This window comes from Gracilinanus agilis, chromosome 4 (assembly GCF_016433145.1).
Source record: "Gracilinanus agilis isolate LMUSP501 chromosome 4, AgileGrace, whole genome shotgun sequence".
NCBI lineage: Eukaryota > Metazoa > Chordata > Mammalia > Didelphimorphia > Didelphidae > Gracilinanus > Gracilinanus agilis.
Genome location: NC_058133.1, coordinates 401,890,769 through 401,917,262, shown reverse-complemented (window position 1 = coordinate 401,917,262; position 26,494 = coordinate 401,890,769). Strand labels below are relative to the sequence as shown.

General features: G+C 34.4%; 1 protein-coding gene across 2 annotated transcripts in view; it reads right to left on the bottom strand.

The window, feature by feature from the left end:
• The window catches only part of VTA1 (vesicle trafficking 1), a 105,577-nt gene that overhangs the window by 24,038 nt on the left and 55,045 nt on the right, over nt 1–26,494 (bottom strand). For both annotated transcript variants that reach the window (XM_044677193.1, XM_044677194.1), the window contains exon 6: nt 6,651–6,821. In XM_044677193.1, coding sequence (XP_044533128.1) covers nt 6,651–6,821 — 171 coding nt within the window. The remainder of the gene's footprint in view (nt 1–6,650; nt 6,822–26,494) is intronic.

Below are 26,494 nucleotides of genomic sequence, written 5' to 3'. Positions count from 1 at the left end.
GATGAGACATCCTACCAAACTCTGTGGGATGCAGCCAAGGCAGTACTCAGGGGGAAATTTATATCCTTGAGTGCATATATTAACAAATTAAGGAGGGCAGAGATTAATGAATTGGGCATACAACTCAAAAAATTAGAAAGCGAGCAAATTAAAAATCCCCAGATGAAAATTAAATTAGAAATACTAAAAATCAAGGGAGAAATGAATAAAATCAAAAGTAAAAGAACTATTAAATTAATAAATAAGACTAGAAGCTGGTACTTTGAAATTTTTTTTTTTTTTTTTTTTTTACTGGTCAATCTAATAAAAAAAAGGAAAGAAGAAAACCAAATTGACAGTATCAAAGATGAAAACGGAGACCTCACCTCTAATGAAGGGGAAATTAAGGCAATCATTAAAAACTATTTTGCCCAATTATATGGCAACAAATATAACAATTTAGGAGATATGGATGAATATTTACAAAAATATAAACTGCCTAGATTAACAGCAGAAGAAATAGAATACCTAAATAATCCTATATCAGAAAAAGAAATTGAACAAGCCATCAAAGAACTCCCCAAGAAAAAAATCGCCAGGGCCTGATGGATTCACAAGAGAATTCTATCAGACATTCAAAGAGCAACTAATCCCAATACTATACAAATTATTTGATATGATGAGCAAAGAAGGAGTCCTACCAAATTCCTTTAACGACACAAATATGGTACTGATCCCAAAGCCAGGTAGATCAAAAACAGAGAAAGAAAACTACAGACCAATCTCCCTAATGAACATAGATGCAAAAATCTTAAATAGAATACTAGCAAAGAGACTCCAGCATGTAATTAACATCATCCACCATGATCAGGTGGGATTCATACCAGGAATGCAAGGATGGTTCAACATTAGGAAAACTATCCACATAATTGACCATATCAACAGTCTAACAAACAAAAATCACATGATATCTCAATAGATGCTGAAAAAGCCTTTGACAAAATACAGCATCCATTCCTATTGAATATACTGAAAAGTATAGGAATAGAAGGACCTTTCCTAAAAATAATAAACAGTATATACCTAAAACCATCAACAAGCATTATATGCAATGGGGATAAATTAGAAGCCTTCCCAATAAGATCAGGTGTGAAACAAGGATGCCCATTATCACCTCTATTATTCAACATAGTACTAGAAACACTAGCAGTTGCAATTAGAGAAGAAAAAGAAATTGAAGGTATCAAAATAGGCAATGAGGAGACTAAGCTATAACTCTTTGCAGACGATATGATGGTATACTTAAAAAATCCTAGAGAATCAACTAAGAAGCTTGTAGAAATAATCAACAACTTTAGCAAAGTTGCAGGATACAAAATAAATGCACATAAATCATCAGCATTTTTGTACATTTCCAACACATTAGAGCAGCAAGGGGTAGAAAGAGAAATACCATTTAAAATTACCCTAGAAAATATAAAATATTTGGGAATCTATCTATAAAAACAAACACAGCTATTATATGAAAACAACTATAAAACACTTTCCAAACAAATAAAACTGGATCTAAACAACTGGAAAGCCATTGATTGCTCACGGGTAGGATGAGCTAACATAATAAAAATGACCATTCTACCCAAATTAATTTACCTATTTAGCGCCATACCTATCAAACTACCAAAAAACTTCTTTACTGAATTAGAAAAAACTATAACAAATTCATTTGGAATAACAAAAGATCAAGAATTTCAAGGGAAATAATGAAAATAAATGTGAAGGAAGGGGGTCTAGCAGTACCAGATATTAAACTATACTATAAAGCAGCAGTCGTCAAAGCAATATGGTATTGGCTAAGAGACAGAGAGGAGGATCAGTGGAATAGACTTGGGGTAAATGACATCAGCAAGACAGTGTATGATAAACCCAAAGAGCCCAACTTTTGGGACATGAATCCACTATTTGACAAAAATTGCTGGGAAATTTGGAAAACAAAATGGGAGAGATTAGGTTTAGATCAACATCTCACACCCTACATCAAGATAAATTCAGAATGGGTGAATGACTTGAATATAAAGAGGGAAACTATAAATAAGTTAAGTGAACACAGAATAGTATACTTGTCAGATCTGTGGGAAAGGACTTTAAAACCAAGCAAGAGTTAGAGAAAATTACAAAATGTAAATTAAATGGTTTTGATTATATTAAACTAAAAAGTTTTTGTACAAACAAAAACAATGTAGTCAAAATCAGAAGGGAAACAACAAATTGGGAAAAAATCTTTATAACGAAAAACTCTGACAGGGGTCTAATTACTCAAATATACAAGGAGTTAAAATCAATTGTATAAAAAATCAAGCCATTCCACAATTGATAAATGGGCAAGAGACATGAATATGCAATTTTCAGGTAAAGAAATCAAAAGTATCAATAAGCACATGAGAAAGTGCTCTAATAATTAGAGAAATGCAAATCAAAACAACTCTGAGGTATCACCTCACACCTAGCAGATTGGCTAAAATGAAAGAAGGGGAGAGTAATGAATACTGGAGTGGATGGGCCAAAATTGGGACATTAATGTATTGCTGGTGTAGTTGTGAAATGATCCAACCATTCTGGCTGGCAATTTGGAACTATGCTCAAAGGGCTATAAAAGACTGCTTGCCCTTTGATCCAGCTATACCATTGTTGGGTTTGTACCCCAAAGAGATCATAGATAAACAGACTTGTACGAAAATATTTATAGTTGTGCTTTTTGTGGTGGCAAAAAACTGGAAAAGGAGGGTATGTCCTTCAATTGGGGAATGGCTGAACAAATTGTGGTATATGCTTGTGATGGAATACTATTGTGCTAAAAGTAATAACAAACTCTAGAAGTTCCAGGTGAACTGGAAAGATCTCCAGGAACTGACGCAGAGCGATAGGAGCAGAGCCAAAAGAACATTGTACACAGATCCTGATATACTATGGTAAAATTGAATGTAATGGACCTCTGTACCAGCAGCAATACAAAAACCCAGGACAATTCTGAGGGATCTATGGTAAAGAATGCTGCCCACATCCAGAGGAAGGACTGCGGGAGAGGAAACATATAAGAAAAACAGCTGCTTGAACGCATGGGCTGGGGTGGACATGATTGAGGATGTGGACTTGAAACTACCACACCAATGCAACTACCAACAGTTTGGAAATAGGTCTTGATCAATGACACATGATAAAACCAGTGGAAATGTGTGTAGGCCATGGGTGGGGGGAATGCGGGGGGTGAAGGGGAAAGTAGGAGCATGAATCATGTAACCATGTTAGAAATGAATATTAATAAATGTTTAAAATTTAAAAAAAAATGCTTGCTATGCTGCAGGCATTGTGTTCAGAGATGGGAATACAAATAAAAGCTGAAATAAAGACAATGAGGGATGAGGGCCTTAAGGAGGAGATGTGGTAAAGATAGAGGCAAATTGAGAATCTGGAGTATACGTATCCTGGAGAGAAATGAAAACAAAGCTGACTTGGACCTTTTTAATAAAAATAAAGTTTTGAGAGGAACTTGTCAACCAGTGGGAGAAGTCACAAGATATAGCTGAAGCCTAAGATGTGAAGTCCAGAGGGAGAGTGAGCTTTTAGGATGAACGAGTTTCTGAAGCATTGAAGAGAGAAAGAATAGGAAAATTAGGAGCATAGCTTGAAAATGATGTCCTATATGTAATAATATAAATGTTACATTATTCTTCCCCTCAAATTCTCCCTTCTTACATATATTCCTACTGCTATGGAATGTTCTTGCATTTGCAGCCTCCACATTGCCCCCAATTCTTCACTTGCACTCACCTCAAGGGGTACATTGTGGCGACGAGGATTCAGTTGAGGTTATTTAACATAAACTCATAGTGGTCCTAATCTGAAGTTTTAAGATTTTCTTTTAGCAGCACTTGCATAGGAGCAGAGGCAGCAGAAGGGTGTGGCTAATATGAAGCAGGGAGTTGTGAGGGCAAGATTAGTGATAGGGTATGGGGGAAAAGGAACTCTAGAGTTGAACAGATTCATCCAGAGAACAAAATGAGAAAAAGAGGAGAGTGTAGCTGGTGTAGGGTGATGGCCTGGAAAAGAAATGAGGGGTATCAAGGGGCTGGAGATCACAATGAAAACAAAGAATAGGGTTTAGGGCTATGATGTAGAGCAAGGTGAGAGGTGGTATACCAATAGATTGTGATGAAATAAAGAATTTTCTGAGTTCATGATCATGAAAGTAGAGCTTTTATAGGTGATCTATCTACACTTGCTAGTGACTGCTACTATTCTTTTCAACCACCAAATTTTTAAAAAACACTATTACTTATTAAACATATCTGCTTTCTTTTTGACAAACATTAAGAAGGAAACTTGCTATGTGGTCATCTGTAATAATGTGATAGTATAACCTTCGCCAAATCTTTAGTAGGTATAAGAGGTAAAACAAAAAACAAAAATTTTTTTTAAGTCTGAAGTCATCCTCTACTTCTCCTTTTTCTAACTGTGCTTCATGTTTGAGGCTCTTGATCTTAATTTAGTCAAACAGCATTGAAATTGTATTTAATATTGAACTATATTTGTGACTACTTTTCTGTACTTTTATTTGTACTGGGTTTTTTTGGGTCTATCAATGAGACATTTATTTTTTAGTTATTTATGGGTATTTATAATCAAAACATATGGACTATTATTTTTTATATGATTCAATTATTATTACTTAATTTTTGAGTGTTCTTAACATCATTTTAAATAATCTGATTTTCGACTTATTCTGAATTCTTGTAGTACTTAAAACTCATCACTAAACCAAAAATTTCATTATAAATTTTCCTCTCCCTTACTCTCCCAACTTGATTTTTTAAAAAACATTTTTGATCATCAAAAGGCTATATACCTTGTACCTATTAAATACATTTGCTATAAATCCAAATCGAGCACTAAAAAAAAAGGTAAAATGTATATACAACCATAAGAAAGAAATTATGACACTAAATGTGCTTATATTTTTTCTGAATGTTGTATTACATTATCATAAAAACAGTCAAACTCATGAAATGATTGAAGACTGAATCTACTGAGGAATAGTAAATTTATATATGTAAAACAAAACAAAACCCAATATGATTAAAAATTCAGACTATCAAAGGCACTAAGATGGCACCTATCAATAAAACCCGGCACTTAGACATGTATACATATTTGTTATTCCAACACACACAATTTGGAGTGAATATCTGTTAAGTGAAAGTCAATGTGTAGAAAGACAAAAAATAGATGTAACAGCAACAGAATAATGTCATCTTTAATGGGAGGCTAAAAAAACACCATATACCTTCTAGTATCTTTTCCTTTGCTTTGGTCTTGAAGAGTCGTTTTTCTCCTTGTCAAACCTAAACTTTCTACTTGTGTTTTTGATTTCAACCCTAAGTTAATCTTTCTTACTTTAAATCTTTCCTTTTCTTTTACTAGCTCCTTTTCTACTGCCTAAAGTCTTCCTCCTTAAAATACATATCTCTCAGTCCTTATGCCTGGGTATTCCTCAAAATTCTATCTCAACCTTCTTATTCTGAAATATATTTTGGTGAGTTTATCAGTCTCCATAAGTTGATTTAGCACCTCTATGAGATGACACAAATTTATATATTAAATCTTAATTTTTCTCCTAAATGCCAGTCCTGCATAAATACATATGTTGAATGTCATCCCTAAATCAATCCAACCTGCAAATTTCCTTATTTCTGCCAAGGACACTAACATCTTTCAAGTTACTTTAGTTTGAAATCTCAGAGTCATTAATTACTTCTATTCCTTTGCTCCCCACATCTAATCACTTTGCCAGATCTTGTTTATTATGATTTATAATGTATTTTCCATTTATTTTACTCTTTGCATTCACACATCCTTCATCACCTTTCCAGATTACTATAATTGTCCCCTAATTAATTTTCCTGTTTCAGGTTTATTTCCTTTTCAATCCATTCTCCAAATAGTTGCCAAAATCATCTATCTACATAAGGCAGAGACATGACCCTGTTATCTCCATCCCCTAACCCTCAACAAAAGGAAATTGTACTGACTCTTCATTGCCTCTACTAGGAAAAAAAAGATAAAATGTAGCTTCTACCAAACAGGTATTTCTTGAATCCAAATCAGTGTTTTTTCTACTAATTATGCCATACTGCTTCTCTATAGGAAGGACTGGAGATGGCAATATTAGGGTTCAGATGGGCACAGAAGGAACTGAGCACCTTGAAGAGTGAGAGAGGAACAAATCAGGGTTTATCTTCCTTCTTCCTTTTTCAGTGACAAATCCTTAATCCTAGCACAATGAAAGGAGCTACTGACGGAAATGTAATACCTCTACACAACTGATGGATATGAGTAAATAAGGGCAAGAAATCTTGATGGCTACCATCAAGGATGTATGTAAAATAAGAATACCTAATATAACAGTATATTCATCTTCCTAAAACAACAATGAACATAATTTAATCTTTAGGAGAGAAGTTTAGGATCTTACTGTTCCCTGTGATCATTACTTTTATTATTAGTCACCACTGTATTTTTATAAAATTAGGAAAACCATATGATAAGCAGTTCTGTTAAACTGCATGATAGACATCAAAGGTCATGATAAATATTTTCAGATATTTTAAATTTTATACCTGTGCTATGAGGCACTTCTGCTGGTGTATTAGCTGGAGCATGAGCACCTGGAGGAATCTGTATTCCTGTATAGCTGCTGGATGGCATGCTGCTTGGGTCATATGTTGAAGATGACCTTTGGGGTGGGTGACTAGGTAGGGGAGAAGTCCTGGCTTCTTCGTTTTCTTCATCTGTTAAGAAATGCATATGAAAACAAAATGTAAGTTTTAAGAAATAAAAAAGCTGAACTTATTATAGAAGTTAATTTCTTGCTTACAAGTTACAAATAAAATTATATTTAATGATGGCAACATGGTACATCAGCTACAAACTCTTCGAGTACAAGGCTATACAAAAAGACTGCTAGAATCCTGTGGAAACTCTAAGTACATATAAAAAAGGGTAACATGGCAGAAAGTTCTGATAAAAATCTAGTGAAGGAGCCCTGAACCCCATTGAGAAAAACAGTTTAGGGAGATGGAGGAAGTGGTAGAGGTTTTGGGAAGCATAGGGGGAAGAAGGCTGAACAGATTGTGAGCAATGGCAAGAGACAGGGGAGGAAACCTAGTACAGAAGTAAGCTAAAGAAGGAGGATATGGGGAGAAAAAAAGGAGTGGGTTAAAGAAGGAAGGCAGAATTGGTAAAGGAAGAGTCAAAGGAAAACCAACACCAATGATGGGGGTTGGTGGAATTAAAGGGTAAAGTTAAATTAAAAGGAAAGAAAGAAAGAAAAAATAAAAACATGGATGGGGAAAGAGGAAGAGAAAGCAGAAAAAAGGCTGTTTCATTTATAGTTCACAGGTTTTAGTGTAGGCATACTTCTTGTCTTTTACCAGTTTTTTGAGTTAACATTAAAGAAATTATAAAAATAATTAATATAATAAAATTATATAATATAATTAATTATAAATATGTAATAAACATGCTTATGCAAGAGAAAAAAATTCTCACATTATCTATGTCTAGAAATATGTCTCATGCTCCCAATCCCTAGCCTTCCCCGAAAGAAGGCAGGTGATATGATATAGGCTATGCATATGCTATCACAAAATACATATTTCCATGTTTGCTATATTGTGAAAGAAAACACATGCTGTTTACATTAGAGATAAATTCATTGAAGAAATAAAGAATGGTATATTTCAATTTTCATCCTTCTTTCTAATGGTAGTGGATATCTCTCTCTTTTTTTTTGGTCATGAGTCTAATGGAGTTATCTTGGATCCTTGCCTTGTTATAAAAGTGAATAATTTATAGTTGATCATTACACATTACTGTTGTTACTGTGTACAATGTTCTCCTGTTTCTGCTCATTTCATTTTGTATCACTTCATATAAGTTTTTTCCAGGTTTTTTTTGGCGATGATCTTGTTTGTCATTTTTTATGGCACAATTATATTCTACTATATGCATATACCACAATTTGTTTAGTCATTGCACAACTGATGGACATTCCTTCAGTTTCCAGTTCTTTGTCACCATAAAAAAAGAGCTGCTCTAAGTATTAGTTTAGGCAATTCATATTTTTGTAAGTATTCATCCATTTCACTTAAATTATTAAATTTGTTGGCATACAATTGGGTAAAATAACTTTTTTTTTAAATGATGGTAGTCCAAGTTAATATCTTTATTTTTTTTTTTTAAACCCTTGTACTTCGGTGCATTGTCTCATAGGTGGAAGATTGGTAAGGGTGGGCAATGGGAGTCAAGTGACTTGCCCAGAGACACACAGCTGGGAAGTGGCTGAGGCCGGGTTTGAACCTAGGGCCTCCTGTCTCTAGGCCTGACTCTCACTCCACTGAGCTACCCAGCTGCCCCCTGGTAAAATAACTTTTAACAACTGTTTTGATTTTATCTTCATTAGTAGTAAATTCACTCTTTTTATTTTTGATGTTAATGATTTAGTTTTCTTTCTCTTTTTAAAAAATCATATTAACCTTGTGGTACCTGATAGTTATGGAATACTACTGTGCTGAGAGGAATATGATTGGAGTTTTGGTGAAAAAAAGATCACTATTGCAAATATGAATAATATGGAAATAGCTTTTGAACAATAATACACAGTAGAATTGCTTGTCAGCTCCAGGAGTGGGGGAGGGAAGAAGGGCAGGAAAAATCATGAATCATATTCTAAATAAATAAATATAAATTTAAAAATAAAATAATATGATCCTCCCAATAACAACAATAAGAAAACCATATTACCCAATGCTTTAACTATTTATAAACAGGGGAGTATGGATTTGAGTAGAGGGAAAAAAATATGAGACAAGTAGAGAGGCAATTAACAAATCTTAAATCTGAACATAAAAAAAAGGATTATTTCACCCACAGGAAAAAAGAGGAAAGCAGAATGGATTAGAAAGGAGAATGTGACAATATGTTGTTTACAAGATACATTCTTTAAATGTAAAGATTCACAGAGAGATAAAAAGATGGGCTGGAGAAAATATATTATGTGTCAGCTAAAGTAAAAAAAGGGGGTATCTATCAGGATTGTAGAAAGGCTAGAGTAAGTATAGATATAACAGTAATAAGAATTATTATGATTATAGGTAATATGAATAAAAATCAATATCAAAATATTTAAATAGTATAGCATCTAATTACTTGAGAAAAACTAAACTGAATTGCAGGGAAAAATGGAGTAAAAAATAAAGTGGGAACCCAAAATATTCTAGATTTAGGTAAACCTAACCAAAATGATAAATAAGAAATCTTTAAAATCTCAGTACAATTTTGAAAAAATAAAGTTAAGAAAAATTTAGAGTTACTGAAAAAGAAAAGAACAGAAAGGAGTTTATACAGGAATTTTCCCACAACTGAACCTATAATGGGAATTACCAAAAAATGTAGAAAAGATGCAATACTAAGCACTTCGTTTACTGAGCACAATGCTCAAAAATTTTTATTTAATAGAAGATTTTTGTAGAAAGAATTAATTATTTTTTTATTCTACAGAACTAGTGAGTCAAAAAAAACAAATTATAGAAACAATAGAAAATTTCATTAAAGAAATGAAAATAGTGAGAAAACATATAAAACTTATGGGATGTAGCTAAAGAAATTCTCAAAGGAAAATTTTTATGTGTAAATACGTTCACTGATAAAAGAGAAAGAAAAAAAAGAAAAAATAGGAGAAATCAACTACTCAACTGATAAAAAATTAAAATCTGAAAAATAAGATGAATAAAATTAAAAGCAAAAGAGGCAATTAACTGAGAAAAGTAGGAAGAGATTTTCTTTAAAATGAAAAAATTATAATCTAACAAAACAGCCAGATTAATTTAGAAAGAAAGGAAAATGATGCATTTTATCAAAATTGAAAATAAAAATTTATAATAGCTGAAGAGGAAACAGAGGAACATTTTAAAAACTTTTGCCTAACTGAATGTTAAGGAAAATTTTGAGGAAACATTTATTAAAACACAGATTAGCTGGATTAACAAAGAAAAATTATTTAAATGTCCTTTTTTTAAAAAAATGAAATTGCACAGGATTAAGTATAATTCTCAAAGGATGAAAAAAACAAAAACCCTCAACCCTCCAGAAACAGATGAACATAAAAAATCAATTGTAGTCAACATTTAAAAACCAATTAATTCGGGGCAGCTGGGTAGCTCAGTGGAGTGAGAGTCAGGCCTAGAGACAGGAGGTCCTAGTTGTTCAAACCCGGCCTCAGCCACTTCCCAGCTGTGTGACCCTGGGCAAGTCACTTGATCCCCATTGTCTACCCTTACCAATCTTCCACCTATGAGATAATACACCGAAGTACAAGGGTTTAAAAAAAAAAACAACAATTAATTCTAATGTCATATCAACTATTTGCAAAAATAGAAAAAGAGACCTCTCCAATCTCCAATACTCCTAATAAATACTGATACATTTTTTAAAAACAGGGAATTGGTTTTAACAACATATTAGAAAGATTATATACTGTAAAGTAGTTAGATTTATATCAGAAAGGAAAGGTTGATCCAATATATGGAAAATTATAAATATAATAAACCATATTAATATCAAGTTATAAAACCTAAAGACTATATGATTATGTTAATATAATATTATGTATGATTATATCAATATAATAATATGCTAAAATACCTTAAAAAGCCTAATACTCATTTTTGCTTTAAAAACAAAAGCAATCTCAAAGTGGAAAATATAAGAATAAATCTACTTTATCCAAATATTTATGTAAAACCAAGAACATACATTATACATAATAGAGCAATATTAGAGACTTTTCTAATACAATTTGAATAAGATCAAGCATAAAGCAGGAATGCTTATTATCACCACTATTATTCAGCAACATGCCCAAAACAGCTTTTATAGTAATAAGAGAAATTATGGGAATAAGCACAAAGAGGAAACAAAATTATATAATAATTCATGTAGATGATATAATTTACTTAGAAAATCCTAAAATGTGTCTGTTGTAAAAAGGTAGGGAAAAACCCTAGGTTGTTGTTACAGTTGAATGGTCAGGTGGTTTGGGTAACCAGACTTGTCAGGGAGTTCCCTTCTTTTAGACAAAGAACAAATGGCCACTCTGTCCTTGGTCAAAACACTTTGGTGTGCAAGATGTTGCGGCAATCTGTGTCAGGATAGAGAACACCTCAGGAGAAAAGAATAAACTGTTGGCTAGGAAGTTTTGCTTTGACCTAGCCCTCCTTTTGGGTATTCCTCTGAATAGAAAGCTGCCAGAAGGAGAGCAGTATCGGGCGACTCTGGAGTTTGACTTAACCTGGTTTGAGAAAGCTCTCCCTCCAGGGAAAAAACCTCCACCATACAATCTCCTTTTATTCTTCTTCTGTGAATCAATCTGACTGCTTTCCTATATTTTGTTGAAGTTTATTAACAGGGTCACAAAAGATGAGGTTTGGGGAAGAGGATGATAAGGGTTCCCTCACTGAAGGCCCTGATCAGGAGTCAAAGTCTTTCAGTCCTCAGCTAAAGCTGAGGATGGCCTGAGCCCCTCTCTGTCTGTTCTTAAATTCTTTACTGGTTACCCTAGGCTAAATATGAGTAAAAGTATATAGATATATGTGTATATCTATATCTATATCTATTCAGTATGACTGTATATTATCAACAAAACTCAAAGGAAGAGTTAGAAAGATAAATTCCATTAAAATTACTTTAAGAAAATATATTTTTGAGTTTTCCTAATAAGAAATATCCAGGAATAATATGAATCCAATTGAAAATATTCTTTATTCAAATGAAGAAATTTTTATTTTAAATTCCTTTTATTTTGGATAATTACTACTCTTAAACATTTGGAAATATTAATTGCTATTAGGTCAACTCATAAAAATGATATTACCTAAATTAATTTACTGATTCAATGCTGTAACAATAATACCACCAAAGGATTAATCTTCAGTGCTGGAAAAGTAATTAACAAAATTCATATGAAGGAATAAAAGGTCAGAATTTCTGAGGAATAGTGGAAAAGTGTTAGAAAAAAGTTTAAAAACATTATTTCAAATACTTCTACAGAGTAGTAATTACCAAAATCATTTGGTAATGATTAACAGAGAAGTGAATTAATGGAAGAGATTAGAGATACAACATGGAGAAGCAAACAAACTCAGTAGTATAATATTCAATAAAGTCCCCAACCATAGTATTACTGGGGTAAAGACTCACTATTTCACAAAAACCGCTGGGAAAACTGGAAAATAGTCAGACATAACTGAAAAACAAAATAGTATTAGAAGCCAAACTGCAAAGAATTAAAAATTTAGTAGGTGGTAAAGAAGTAAAAACAACAAGTACAGAGGATTCCCCCTCTAGCAATTTGGCATTTAGAGGAGAAACAAAGATAACTGGATGAGACAGAAGGATCAAATAAAGGTTTAAGGATAAGGTAGGCATGAACATATAGGCAGAAAGGGCCAAAAGAGAGATACTGTAAATATGCCTATGAGTGTGTGAGAGAATGAATGACTGATGGTCCAAGCTTCCAAAGAAGATGGGAGGGAATGTGACGAATTGACAAAGATCTGGTTCAACCTAAGACCATGCATTGCTTTGTTATGCAATAATTATAAGCATGTGACAAATTGTAATGAAGTTGGATTTTTTTCTTTTTTGTGTATTTTTTAAAGGTAATAGTTTTAATGCCATCTGGCAATGATTTCTGGTAGCAAAACTAAACTGTACATTAAAACTGAAAAAAACATGTTTAAAAGTAAAAACCATTCAAGTGGTTCATGTTTTATCTGTGAAAAATTAATTTCTGAGCTGCTTCAATATTGCTTAATTGCTTAAAATACCTATTAATATAGAGGAGAATGATATCCCTGTGGTAATCTTATGTACACCACTCTGCCTTTTAAAAATCTGTTTTTCTTCCCCTGATTCACTGATCACTCTGTTACAATCATCTGATATGACTTTTCTCCTTTGCATTACCATGTAAGTTAAAAAGTTTCTTAGGCGTTTGTAAATATATTTTTTCAACAGGCTTCATCTAGTTTTAATATTATTAAAAAAAAACCCCACCTTACTTTCTCTCTTAAAATCAATACCAAGTATTGGTTCCAAGGATGAAGAATGGTACAGGCTAAACAATTGGGTTTAAATGAATTGCCCAAAGTCATATAGCTAGAAGTGTCTGAATTCACATTTGAATCCAGGACCTCCTGTCTCCAAGCCAGGCTCTCTATCTACTAGGCCATCTACCTGTCTCATTCAATTATTTTCAATGGGTATAGAAGTATGTGAAGTCCAATGACATTCATTTTAGCACTAACCTGATTTTCTATAGTCACATCCCCCTTCCTCTTCTCTACCTCTATCTCTACCATTTACTCTTGTTTCCAATCAAACTGGCTTAGAGAGCAGTGTCTGACACATAGAAAGTACTATCAAGATGTTAGTTACTATAATTACCTAATGTTCCTAGTACACAACAGGATATTGCACAGGCTTTCTTCCAAAGAAGAAATGCTTCCCTCACATTAATTCTACCTTTCACAATTTCTAGTTACCTTCAATGTTCAGTTCAAGAACTATTTTCCGACTAACCCTTTCCTGACCCCCTTAGTAGTTGTTAGTTTTTTCTTTCCCACTCTAAAATTACTTTGTCCTGATTTTGCATATATATATATATATATATATATATATATATATATATTGCATTTGCCTGTCTGTGTAAATGTAAATACTTATTTACCCCCATTGAGAATTCCATAAAAGCAGAGATGATTGTTTTCATTTCTGTCTTTGTTTCCCCAGGGTGTGGCATACAAATATATGCTTAATAAATATTTATTGAATTGAAATGAACTGGACTACCAATTCTACATTGGTATCTATTTAGGTAACTTGTAGTGGGATGGTATTTGGCCAGCAGCACTTTGGACAAGCATGCAATTAGACACTTATGATTTTCTGAACAGCAGAATAAATTTAGGTAGTAACATTTAGATTTTTCTCAGAACATTTCCTTATACAAACCAAATAAACAAGGTTCCAAAAAGTATATTATTCCTAGAAATTCAGTTTACCACCTTCTGTTCTTAAAAATAGAGGATTTATGTATAGCATTCTGTTTTCTACAGAATGTATCAAATATCCATATCTGGAACTTCATTATTAGAATTTGATTTAACATAACAGTTCTTAACCTAAGAAGATCTCAAGACTTAACACAAAAACAATGATAGTGGGTAAGTTATTCATTATATTATTAGCTTTTAAAATGTTAAACTATGGGAGAGTATTACTTTTCTAATTTGTTCAGGTCACTTATTATTAAATCAGAAAAAAACAAATCAAAGGATGATATATAAAAAGCTAGTTAGATCATCTTTGAACAGACTTAGTCTTTCTTGGCAAAGATATTTAAATTACTTGTTAAAAATCAGATCATCAGTACTTCTTAGGCATTTATGAGAATCTAGATAAGTAATGTAGGAAAATACTTTACTCATCCTTTAATATATCACTCTCTTATTTCCATTTCAAGTACAATGAAACCTTAACTTTCAAGCACCTAGAAATCTAGCATTAATAGTAAGGCCAGAAGTAGTAGAAAGGGATTCTACAATTTATACTCTTAGAAAGTTGCCAGAAAGTTGTTAAGGGACTTGCCCAAGGTTTGTTAGCCAGAAGATACCTGAAGGAAGCCTTAAATTCAGTCAGGGGGCTGAAAGTCAAGTACCCTCCTCACTTACACAATTATGCCGCTTCTTAAAGTCCAAAGTAAATGATGAAAAGGCAGAATCTCAAGAGTAAAAGTAAGGAGTCTTACTTGTACCTGCAAGTTACAAAACTTCAATCTAATTTTAACATATTACACTTGTAGCAAATGAGCTGAAGGTTCAGAAATTGGCAATTTACCTATATTCTAGGGCCTGGAATAAAGTAGGAACTTAGTTGTTAAAACTTTCTTCAATTGAAAATAAGTTTAAAACAAATAAACTAAAAATAAATCCATTTTTCTTTTAAACCAAACATTTTTCAATCTAGTTCACAACTCTATGAAATATACTGAATTTTGTGATACTGATTCATTTAAAAAGACTCACTGAGCTGCAAAAAAGTGACAAAAATAAACAACAATCAAATTATTTTAGAACTAAGAATACAACTTATTTTACAATAAATAACTGTTAAATTTATGATATAAAAATCAATGATGCTAGTGAGAAACGTATTTTAGAATATTCCAGAGTCAAAAACCTTATAAATATACTGTACTTGTGATAAGTAGTGAGCTGTTTTTAATTACAAATAACTAACTACAAAAAGAAATACTATTCTGATTATTACTATTAAGAACTCTGTTCCCTCTATCACTCTAAAAGGGATAGGTCTAAGTAAGACAGCTCCTTACATTACTGACTTTGTGGTTTGATGTGGTCATGATGCCAAGGTGAAAAACCATGAATCATAAGACTTTAATTTCAAAATCAAGCTGATTTCGTATGTTTACATTTCTTGGTATCTCAAACTAACTGGTGCATAATTACCAAAAATATTTATATGTAGTGTGGCTGAGTGTTCTTGGTATAGTTTAAATATTTTAAAATAGATTTATAAAAATTACAATCTTTTGAATATTTTTTTAAGTTTTTTCATAAATTAAACTGAATTTAGTAGGTATATGATTGCCAAATGACTGATATCCAAAGTTTTACTGTATTATTCTAGGCATGGATTATCAGATTATACTAATCAAACATTAAAAACAGTCACATACTTATGCCTTAAGAATTAGGTCAATAATTTCCTGTGTTAAACTACAAAACACTAACCAAAATTCTTTTGTCAAATTGTACTAATATCATCTTTCTAGATGAAATACATCATTTTAGCATCTTGAAGATTTACAAGATGATGAGATTTGCAGACAGAACTATACCCATAATGCTTATATTACTAAAAGAATACTAAAAGGTGGGGCATAGTTTAAAAATTGAAGGGCAGGGATTCTGGGAAGATAGTGGCCCAGACAGGGCAAATCTTAAAACCTACTCACCCTTCCACACCTTGATAGAAAATAACACACTTTGAGAAGAAAGAGGACCAAATCTAACAGGACAGAGCAGGGGGATCCTACTGCTGGAAAGGTAAAGAGGTATGTCAAGAAAAAAGGCTTGAATTCTTGAACTGTGGGGTCTGAGGGTATAGAAGGGGAATCGAAGGAACCCCTCCTAAAAAACCCTCCCCCAAGCACTGTGCAGAGTCTCCAGTGGCCCCTGAAATCTCCAGGCAGGCGGGCACACAGGCCTGGCCTAGAGAGAGGGTCTTGCTGGTGAAGGACTCGGGGAGTTGAACACAGACATGTGGAGGTGACTGGAGGAGAAAGTCAGAGAAACACAGCAAAAAAACACTTGAAAGATGGTAGCTTAGATAGAGCCAAACCTCAGAGTGCCTGGCTTTCTCACACTAAGATAGAGAACAAAGGGCACATTAAGCAATACAAACTAATCCAATCAATACAGGCTTAATCCCATGGATTGGACAGACAAGAAGTTTTCAGAAGGCAGGGAAACTCTGACACCCCTCCCCATAGACTGCAGAGAAAAAGACTACAAACCTCCATTGCCAGCTGGGGGAAGATCTTTCATCAAAGCTCATTAAATCCATCTGCTTAAACTAGCAGAACAGAAAAGGGAAAAATATATGAGTGAACATCAGAAAAAGAGAAAAGAAATGACAGTTGACAGCTTCTTTCAAGGAAGTGAAAAGAGAGCAAATGAAATAGAAGAAGAGGAAGAAGTTCCAGTGAATTGGAAGCAGACTTTGAAAGATCTCAAAATTCAATTAACTCAAGAAATTCAGGAACTCAAAAAGCAATCAAGAGAGGCAAGAGAGGCTGAAGACAATTTGAAAAAGGAAATACATGATTTAAAACAAGAAAATAAAGTCTTAAAAGCCAGAAATGACCAGCTTGAAAATGAAGAAAAGAAGGCAAAAGATGATCTACAAAGAAAATCAGACCAGAAGGAGAAAGATGACCAAAAAGCCAGGGATGAAATTCAGTCTTTAGAAAATAGAACTCAACAACTAGAAGCAAATGACTTCACAAGGCAGCAAGAATATATAAAATAAAAATTGAAGGGCACAAAATGCTGAAAAACTTGTCAACTTGTAAAGTTACATAGAGCTAGTTTCATCCCATTTACAAATGGACTTTCCTCTTTTGTTAGTGAAGGAATAAAATGAGTAAGCAGAAAGGAATGGAGAAAAGCCCAGCTTTGTATTTTTAACAATGTTTCCTTTCTTTCAAAGATGCAGAGTAGGAATTGTGATGAGTTCTTTTTCCAGAGTCTTCTGCAATCAAAGTATTTGCATATGACCTTTGGCTCTAAAAGACTCTAAAATGTTATGGGATATATGCCACATCTGTCATGATGTTAATAACCCCTAAAAGTGTTTCATATTTTAACTTTTCAAGTACAAAAAGGAGTACTTTATACTAGTTAATATTGAATCTAAAGAAGTTTTAAACGTATTGTTGATACAAATTGAGAAATGAATACTAAATTTCACAAATTTAACTTATGAGACATTCTTCGATACCTATAAAATTATTTTAATAACAACTGGGGAAGTTCTTCATATACTCCATGGATAGTAAACCAACATAATGTGCCAAAGTTAGGGACAGAAATATGGGCTGGATCTGATTTCATTGAAACAGAAACTTCTTCCACCAGTGCAGGTCTCTGTAACTATTTATGTTAAGGAGTTGTCTAGAGCAGTGATGGGCAAACTACAGCCCATGGGCCAGATGCAGCCCCCTGAATATTTTATCTGCCCCATGACATTATTCCTAATCTGATAATATAATGAGTAGGATATGTAATGCAGAGATGCATTCAAGGCTTTTACCCTTGCCAAACCTAACTGTAGGACTTCTGGCAGTTGACCAACCTTAGAACTCTGACAAATTTCAGTTGGTCCCAGAAGCTTGTGGGAGAGTGGAGGGGTGAACTAGGCTCTGACTTTTGGGATGAAACCTTGCCTTGAATCTGTGCTTTTGTCTTTAACATTTGGAGCTTAGCTAACTTCTCTGGACCTTCCTTAATCTTCCCTATATCATTCCCCTATTACCTTCCTGATTTCCTGTGGGCTTTGGGAGAAGGGTGGATTTTTGGGTTGTAGCAGTTAGACTTTGAGGATTTAGTTCCCTATAGACAAGTAGGACTTACCTTTGAAACAAACTATCCCTTGACTATTGTATTAATACTCCCTAACCTCAAGGGCAGCCAAACTTCCCTGGCTGAGAGAGAGCAGGCTCTCTCTCAGTTCAAGCCATTCCTGTGACTCTCCCCCACCTGGAGTTTTCCCTAGCAGCTGTTAGGGAAACATTGTACCACCCTCTCTCCTTGATAATCAACCCTGAAACTTTAATAAACCCTATTGTTACCTATTCAAACCCTTTGTTAAATTATTGGCTTGACAATAGGTGAAGGTTGAAAGAAGGGAAGTAATTATTCTCTTTATTTTCCTTGAGAGAAGCTGGAGGCATCCATCTTGGGAGGAAGTAGTTGTCTCTATACTTCCTCCTGGAAATCCTTCAGTTTCACTGACAGGGAGGAAGGAGCCTTGGGACTTTTTCTTTGTGGACTTGAGAAACTGACTAGAAATCCCTCTAGTCAGATTCAAACCACTTTTGACTGGCCCTAACCTTTGTGTCTGTAGAAATAGCATTTTCCCTGGAAGAGTCGAGCCTTCCTTCCCAATAACCTCTGTCTCCAGTCTAAGTGTATCCCTGTTGCAGCTACCTCCCCTGATTACCTCATCATCTCCCTTACTGTTCATTATACTGCCTTGTCCTCTATTTCCCTAAACTCAGCCATTCCCTTACATCTCTCCTTACCACCTCAATCCACTATTGCACCTTCCTTTCCCATCAAAGGACCAAACCCCCCTATTTTACCTTTTCTTTATTTACCTTTTTATTACAGATATAATACAATGAAACTTCTAAAGATTTGCTTTAGAAACAGACTGACAGATGAGCATTTCCTTTCCTTTGGTCCCCTTTTTAAAAAGTTTGCCTATCACCAGCCTAGAGCACTGAGTTAAGTGCTTGTACTGAGTCATACCACAAGTATACATCAAAAGTGAGATTAGAACCTGGATTTTCCTAGCTTCAAGGCTAGCTTTCTATCTACTAGGCTATGGTTGCTTTATAAAATTCCAATGTCGACACATACTTTTCTATTTAGTTTAGCAATTTGCTGACTCAAGAAAATTATGTAAGGTTATATTTCATATCCTGTGCCCAATTAGCACTTCATTATTTTTCACATGCCATGCCAAAGTAGCTATAAAGCACTGCTAGAGACTATGTATTAAATAACTGTTATATAATGTCAATGCGAAGTTGCAATTTGGATGGAGAGGAAAACAAGTAGGTGCGTTACAGACTAAGAGACTTAGTAGATCTGGCTGAGTATGATCAGGTTTAAAACAAATACATTTAAAAATGGAACAATTGATGACTAAAGTCTGAAAGGTAGCTTAGGCCTAGGCCACTCAAGAGCTATGAACCTATGGTATAATGGAAAGAATATTAGATATTTGGGGACAAGTAGGTCATAGTACAGAAAATGTTAGATGTAGAGTCAGAAGACCTCAGTTCATGGCTCAGAGTTGTCATTTTAGTACTGTATGACCTTGGGCATGCTTTGAGGGCCTTAGGTTTCTTGTCTGTAAGATGAAAGGGTTGCACTAGTTAAGTTGTAAGGTCTCAACTCTGTATCTAGAATGATTCTTTCTTGCATATTATAATATTTTAAGTATCTGAAGATGACTCATGTTTACTTGAAGTTTAATGTCCACTTACTTCAACCAGTCTTCATCTGGTATAATCTCCAGACCCTTCATCATCACAGCTGCCTTCCTCTATATTTTTCCTTAATTACTATTATATTTCCTAAAGTTTAGAAAACAGGATAGAATATAATATGCCACAAACTATGTGAAAAAGGCAGAATCTCTAGTCTTGGCCATGATGCTTCAATGCAGCTAAGCTTGTATAAACTTTCTTAGCTTCCCTGTTACACTGGTGACTTACAATGAAACGTCAGTTCCCTATATTCCCAAACCAACTGCTATATAATTACATTTGCTACATTTTGTATTTTTGCAGTTGATTTTTAAAAATTCAAGTAGGATTTTACGTTTATCTCTTAAATTTCATCTAATTAAATTCTGCCCAATGCTCCTTCTGAATCCAATACAGTAGCTATTCCTCATCTGTTCAGTATACAATCTATAATTTTATTATTGATAAATATTAACTAGCACAGGCCATGAAATGCTACCTGGGACATTCTCACCTACAAAGTTAACAGTTATACATCAATGACTATTTTTTTGGATTATTCAGCTAGACCCAGAAACCATCTAACTATATTATTATCTAACCCAGATATGTCAAAAGCATGGCCTGCCTGTGGCCCAAAACTCCATTCTGTGCCCCAAACAGGATTAAAATATAATTGGGAAATATTTTAGAAAATAAATAAAAATGCATCAAAACATAGCTAATGTTACATTTTAAAACTAAATCAATAAGTGGCCCACAAGGATCCTTATATATGATTTAGTGGCTCTGAATTCTATTTGAGTGTGATTCCACTGGAATATCTCACATCTTTCCACCTTGTCCACAAAAAAAAAAAAAAAGCTTGGTCAAAGGCTTGGCTAAACTCTAGATAAGTCACATTTGTAGCATTTTCTATCTACTAGTTCAATAAACATGTCAAAAAAGGTCATTGTTTAGCATGACTTGTTCTTTAGAAAGCCATGGTGGCACTTTTTGCTCCTCACTTTCTTTTCCAGATGTTCACTAACCATTCCTTTAATTTTAAAATATTTTAGGATTTTATGAAAAATTTAAACCAAGCTTATTACCTTATAGTTTGTAGATGCTAATAAATGTCTTGAAAAAAAAAAAAAAACAAAGCAAACAGGGCAGCTCGCCTAGAGACAGGAGGTTCTAGGTTCAAATCTGGCCTTGGACACTTCCTAGCTGTGTGACCCTGGGGAAGTCTTTTAGCCCTGATTGCCTAGCCCTTACCACTCTTCTCTCTTGGAACTAATACACAGTATTGATTCTAAGGTGGAAGGTAACAAGTTTAAACAAACAAAAAAACCCAATCATATTTTCTAGGATATAGTCAATTTTTAAGAAATGCTTGCTGACTGATTTTCCAAAATTGTGGTACTATTGCTATTCTCCATAATCTTTCAAAGAACAATCAATGTCAATGCTTTCATACCACATATGCCAGTTCTCTGGGATACAATTAACCTGGGCCAGGTGACTTGAACTCATCAAGCCCAAAGAGATATTAATGATCTGCATACTTGTGTTCCAATACCCTATGTGCCATTTTTCTTTGGTCTTTTTCCAGTCAAAGATAATATTCCTTGTTAGAAAAAACAGTAAGAGTTGAACAGCTCTATTTTCTGTAAATAGTTATTCAAAGCACATGTATAATTCTGTCAGTGGGAAGTCAATCGAATTGCATATCATAGTCTTATGTAGCAAACCCTAATAGCAATAAATATTATATCACATTTTCACATTGCTTTGTGGAGTATCATGTTTGTTCCATTCAACACCTTTAAGAGGACAAAATCAAAAAGTACTTTTAACTTCATTTTACAAAGAAATTAAGGCTTAGATAGACTAAGCGTTTTGCCTGTGGTCACAGCTAGTAAGTCTGGGCCAAGACTTTAACAACTAATTGAACGGGTAGAGAATTATATTTGTTATACTCAACCTCAATCTCATTCCATTTAATGCAACAGTTATGCTCTGTATTGATAGGTAATGCATTTGAGAGCAGGAAATATCTAATAGGAGAAAGAACTCTCAGATTCTGAATGATTTTTAGGACTTCAGGGATTTACATATCAAAGATCAATAATGAAATAGGCTCAGAAATGAATAGGAAGAAGAAAATGGGCTACATTTTTAATAGACCCTCAAGCTTCTTAATAAAACAAAATCCTATCTTTTGAAACTCCACTCCTCTTACTCCACTCCTTTTATCCCCTTCCCCCCAGATGGCATACAACTGCAATGTAACAGAAGTATTAAAATATTACTAATGTAATTTTTTCCCACATCTCTTCTAACAAATGGTTTGGGGACAGCATACATGCTGAGGCTATCTTCCACATGCAGAGAGGCTCCATTACTACTCCTTGGCATATAGTAAGTTTCTAGGTCTTTCTTTATTGAGGCAAGAAATTCTACTGAAAAATATTAGAAGACAGAATGAAAGTCTACAAAGAGATGAAGATATTTATATTGCATGTAACACCAGGAAGAATTCAACATCTCTCATTTACATAAAAAGATAACAATCCTTTAATATTACAAAGACATATGATTTCCTCAGTATTGATAAATCCCTTTGCCAAAGTAGAGCCTTTTGAGTAGAAACTCTCTGAGATTTTCTGTGGCCTAAATAACAATTATTAATATCAGTCAATCATTAAGTCAATGAGAAGTACTGGGGATACAAAAAAAGGCAAAAGATAGTTCCTACTATTAATCTCAAAGTCTAATGGGGAGAAAACATATAAATAATAATGTACAAACGAGCTACATCTAAGATAAATTGGAATAATCATCAGAAAGAACTACTACCAGTAAGGGGGATCAGGAAAGGCTTTATATAGAATATGGGATTTTAACTGGGACTTGAAGGAAGCCAGGAAAGTCAAGAGGTACAGATGAAGAGAGAATTTGAAGCACAGGGAACAGCCAGTAAAAATGCCTGGAGTTTCTTGTGTGAGAAACTGCAAAGAGGCCCAGAGGAGTTTGTTGGAATTAGCTTAAGAGCTGACTATTAAATTTTCAGAGCAAGTATTTATACCTCAGAAATTGGCAAAAGATATAAAACAGGACTTCATTTATAGTTTTGTTAAATGCCTAGATTTAAAGAAGAGATGGAGAAAAAGGTTAACAATGTAGATTAAACCGGAAAGTGTGTTGTGCATACATTCCCAGGCAGCACAGTCCAAGAGGACAGTGTTAATGGATTATGGAGAATATGGGAAATAGGGGAGGAGAGATACAAGGTAGAAGAAAAATAAAAAGGTGAAGAGAACCAGGTATTGAATGCTTTCAATGCTAGTGGACTTCATTGAAATGGAAGGAAAAAGGGAGCCTCTAGGCCAACGGTTGCCAACCTTTTTTGGCAGTGAGAGCCATAAATGCCTGTGGAAGGAGGAGGATAGAGGCGGAAGGTGCTGGAATATGGGGTGGGGGCTGAAGGGGCCCCTGGGGGCACATCCAGGGGCTCTGCCCAGACTAGCTGGTTGGGAGGTGGAGCCAGATATGGCTCGAGAGCCATATGTTGCCGACCCCTGCTCTAGAGTTTATTAATCTGGGGTGGGGTGGGTGACATGCTCAGAGATATTCTTGAGTAGAAAATGGAATGGAATGGTGAAGTAGGGAGACCAGCCAGCAGGTTACTGCAATAGTTTAGTTGTAAGGTGAAAAGAGCCTGCACCTGGGGAGGTAGCAGCATCAGAGGAGAAAAAAAGCGTATATAGAAGAGCTATTACAAGAGCCAAACAGAGAGAGCATGGCAATAGATAGGATATAGAAAATATTTGAGAGTGGGGAGCTGAGAATGACACCTAATTTGTGATTCTGGGTGTCTGGGAGGATGCTGGTATCTTAGGAATAACAGGGAGAATAGGAAGATGGTGGAGGTGAAATGATCAGATTGAATCTGTGGGTTCTTTTTTTATTGATCCTATTTGCAATTAGGGGCAGCTGAGTGGCTCAGTGGATTGAGAGCCAGGCCTAGAGACTGGAGGTCCTGGGTTCAGGTCCGGCCTCGGACACTTCCAGCTGTGTGGCCTTGGGCAAGTTACTTGACCCTTACTGCCCACCCTTACCACTCCTGGGCCAAGGATGGTCCCTAGCCCGGATGAAAAAAGGAGGAGGGTTGGGCGTGGGGCTAGCAACCCCACCCTGTAAAAACTACATCTGCTAAAGAAACTGCAACCTAAAGTAGGGGCAGCTGGGCTAGCTCAGAGGATTGAGAGCCAGGCCTTGAGACGAAAGGTCCTAGGTTCAAGTCCGGGCTCAGACACTTCCCAGCTGGGTGATCCTGAGCGACTGTGTGTCCCATTGCCTACTGGTTGTGGCCCTATGCTCCTAGAATGGAGTCCCAAGATAAAAAAAAAAAAAAAAAAATTGCAATTAATTGATTTTGTCTTGTAACTGTCTAAGGCATGGTTCTTTGTTTTTGAACTTAATACTTAATGCAGAAATTCAACTAATGTTAGACCTCTAGTTCTGTTAATCACTATTCCATTCTTGCTTCAAGGAAATCTGTTATCCTTGGGAGATGTGGATAGATACTAAGAAGTCTGTAGTATCTTCAGACCACTAAGCTATCCTTCTTCAAGGATGTCTGGTTTGCTATCCAAAGAAGTCTAGTCCTCAGTATCTCTTGAAGGTGGACTCAAACAATGAACATTTCTTAGTCAGAGAAGGGAAGGAGGGTTTTTGCTGACTTTGCATTTCCAAATGTGTATGGAATTTTTGTTTTAAAAGGGGGTAAAGTAGGTATGTAAATGTATTATGTATTCCAGGAAATTGATAAATGTCTCCTTTGCCCAAAAAAACTACAACCAAATACTTAAAAGATCACTAAGAAGCCAAAAAGTACAAGTGCACCCACACATGCATGCGTTTGTGTGTAGATTATACAGTGGTAGAACAAGGAAGAATCCCATATATTTATACTTTAAACTTTAGTACAGGAATATGGAAACTTAAGATGATATTGGGACTATTCAATCTGTTATTATAGATCTATTTTTTAAAGAAACAAGTATAGGGGTTGGGGATTGGACAAAATTAACGAACTGCTTTAGATGTAAAAGTTAGAAAAAAAAGTCCTTACTAAGACACCACCTATATAGCCATGAAAACTAATCTATATGCTTAATATTTTTTACAACTTTATTGAGTAGTTTTTAGTATTTTGATGCAATCTATACAATTTTTTATTTGTTTCAAGTACTTTTAATCCCAATGATAAAATATTAGTTATTTGAAATTATGCTAAAAAAGATTAAAACGTCTGTATTCTTTGACCCAGAGATCCAACTTCTAGGCTTATAATCTAAGGAAACTAAATACAGAAAAGTTTACTATACACCAAAAATACTTATAGCAATAATAAAAAAAAACAACAATAAAAAAACCAAAACTGCAATCTATGTTATAATGTTCAGTTTGAGCATTGAAGAAGTTGTGATAAAATGCATTCCTCATCCCTTTTTGCAGAGGTGAGACATTATCAATGTGGAACTTGTTCATTCTTAGACTCAGTTAATATGTTTGTTATTTCTGCTGAAATCTCCTCTCAGTAAAATCATGGGTCTAATCCCCGATTCCTACATTTGCTTCTTAAAAAAAAAAAAAAAAAAAAAAAAAAAACACACAAAATGATATAACCATTCTAGAGGGCAATCTGGACCAAAGGGCCATAAAACACTGCATACCCTTTGACTCAGCAATACCACTCACTACTAGGTCTGTATCCCAAAGAGATCAAAGATAGGGGAACAGGACTTACTTGTAGAAAAATATTTATAGCAGCTTTTTTGTGATGGCAAAGAACTCGAAACTGAAGGGAAGTCCATAAACTAGGGAATGGCTAAATAAGTAAGACATGATTATAATAGGATATAATCATGCCATAAGAAATGATGAATAAGATGATCACAAAAACCTGAAAAGACTTATATGAAGTAATGTAAAATGAAGTGAACAGAACCAGGAGAATGTTGTACACAGTGATAGTCATACTGTATGATGAACAACTGTGAATAACTTAGCTATTCTCAACAATACAATGATCCAAAACGATCCCATAGGACTCATGATAAAAAATGAAATCAATCTACTTCAGAGAAAGAACTGATGGAATCTAAATAACAATCAAAGAGAACTTTTCATTTTCTTTTTATTTAAATTCTTACCTTCCATCTTAGAATCAAAATTTTATATTGGTTCCAAGGTAGAAGAGTGGTAAGGGCTTGGCAATGGGGGTTATGTGACTTGCCCCTGGTCACACAGCTAGGAAGTATATGAGGCTAATTTTGAACCCTGGACTTCTGGTTTCTAGGCGGGACTTTTAGTCTATTGGGTCACCTAGCTATCCTCCACTTTCTTAATTTTTTTTGCTTGTTTCCTTTCACAAAAATATTAATATGGGAAAATGTGTTATGTGATTACAATTCTAAAAGCTTTATCAGATTGCTTGTGACAGGGTAAGGGGGAGAATTTGAGACTCAAAATTTAAAAAGTTAAAACCTGTTTTTACACGTCATTGGGTAA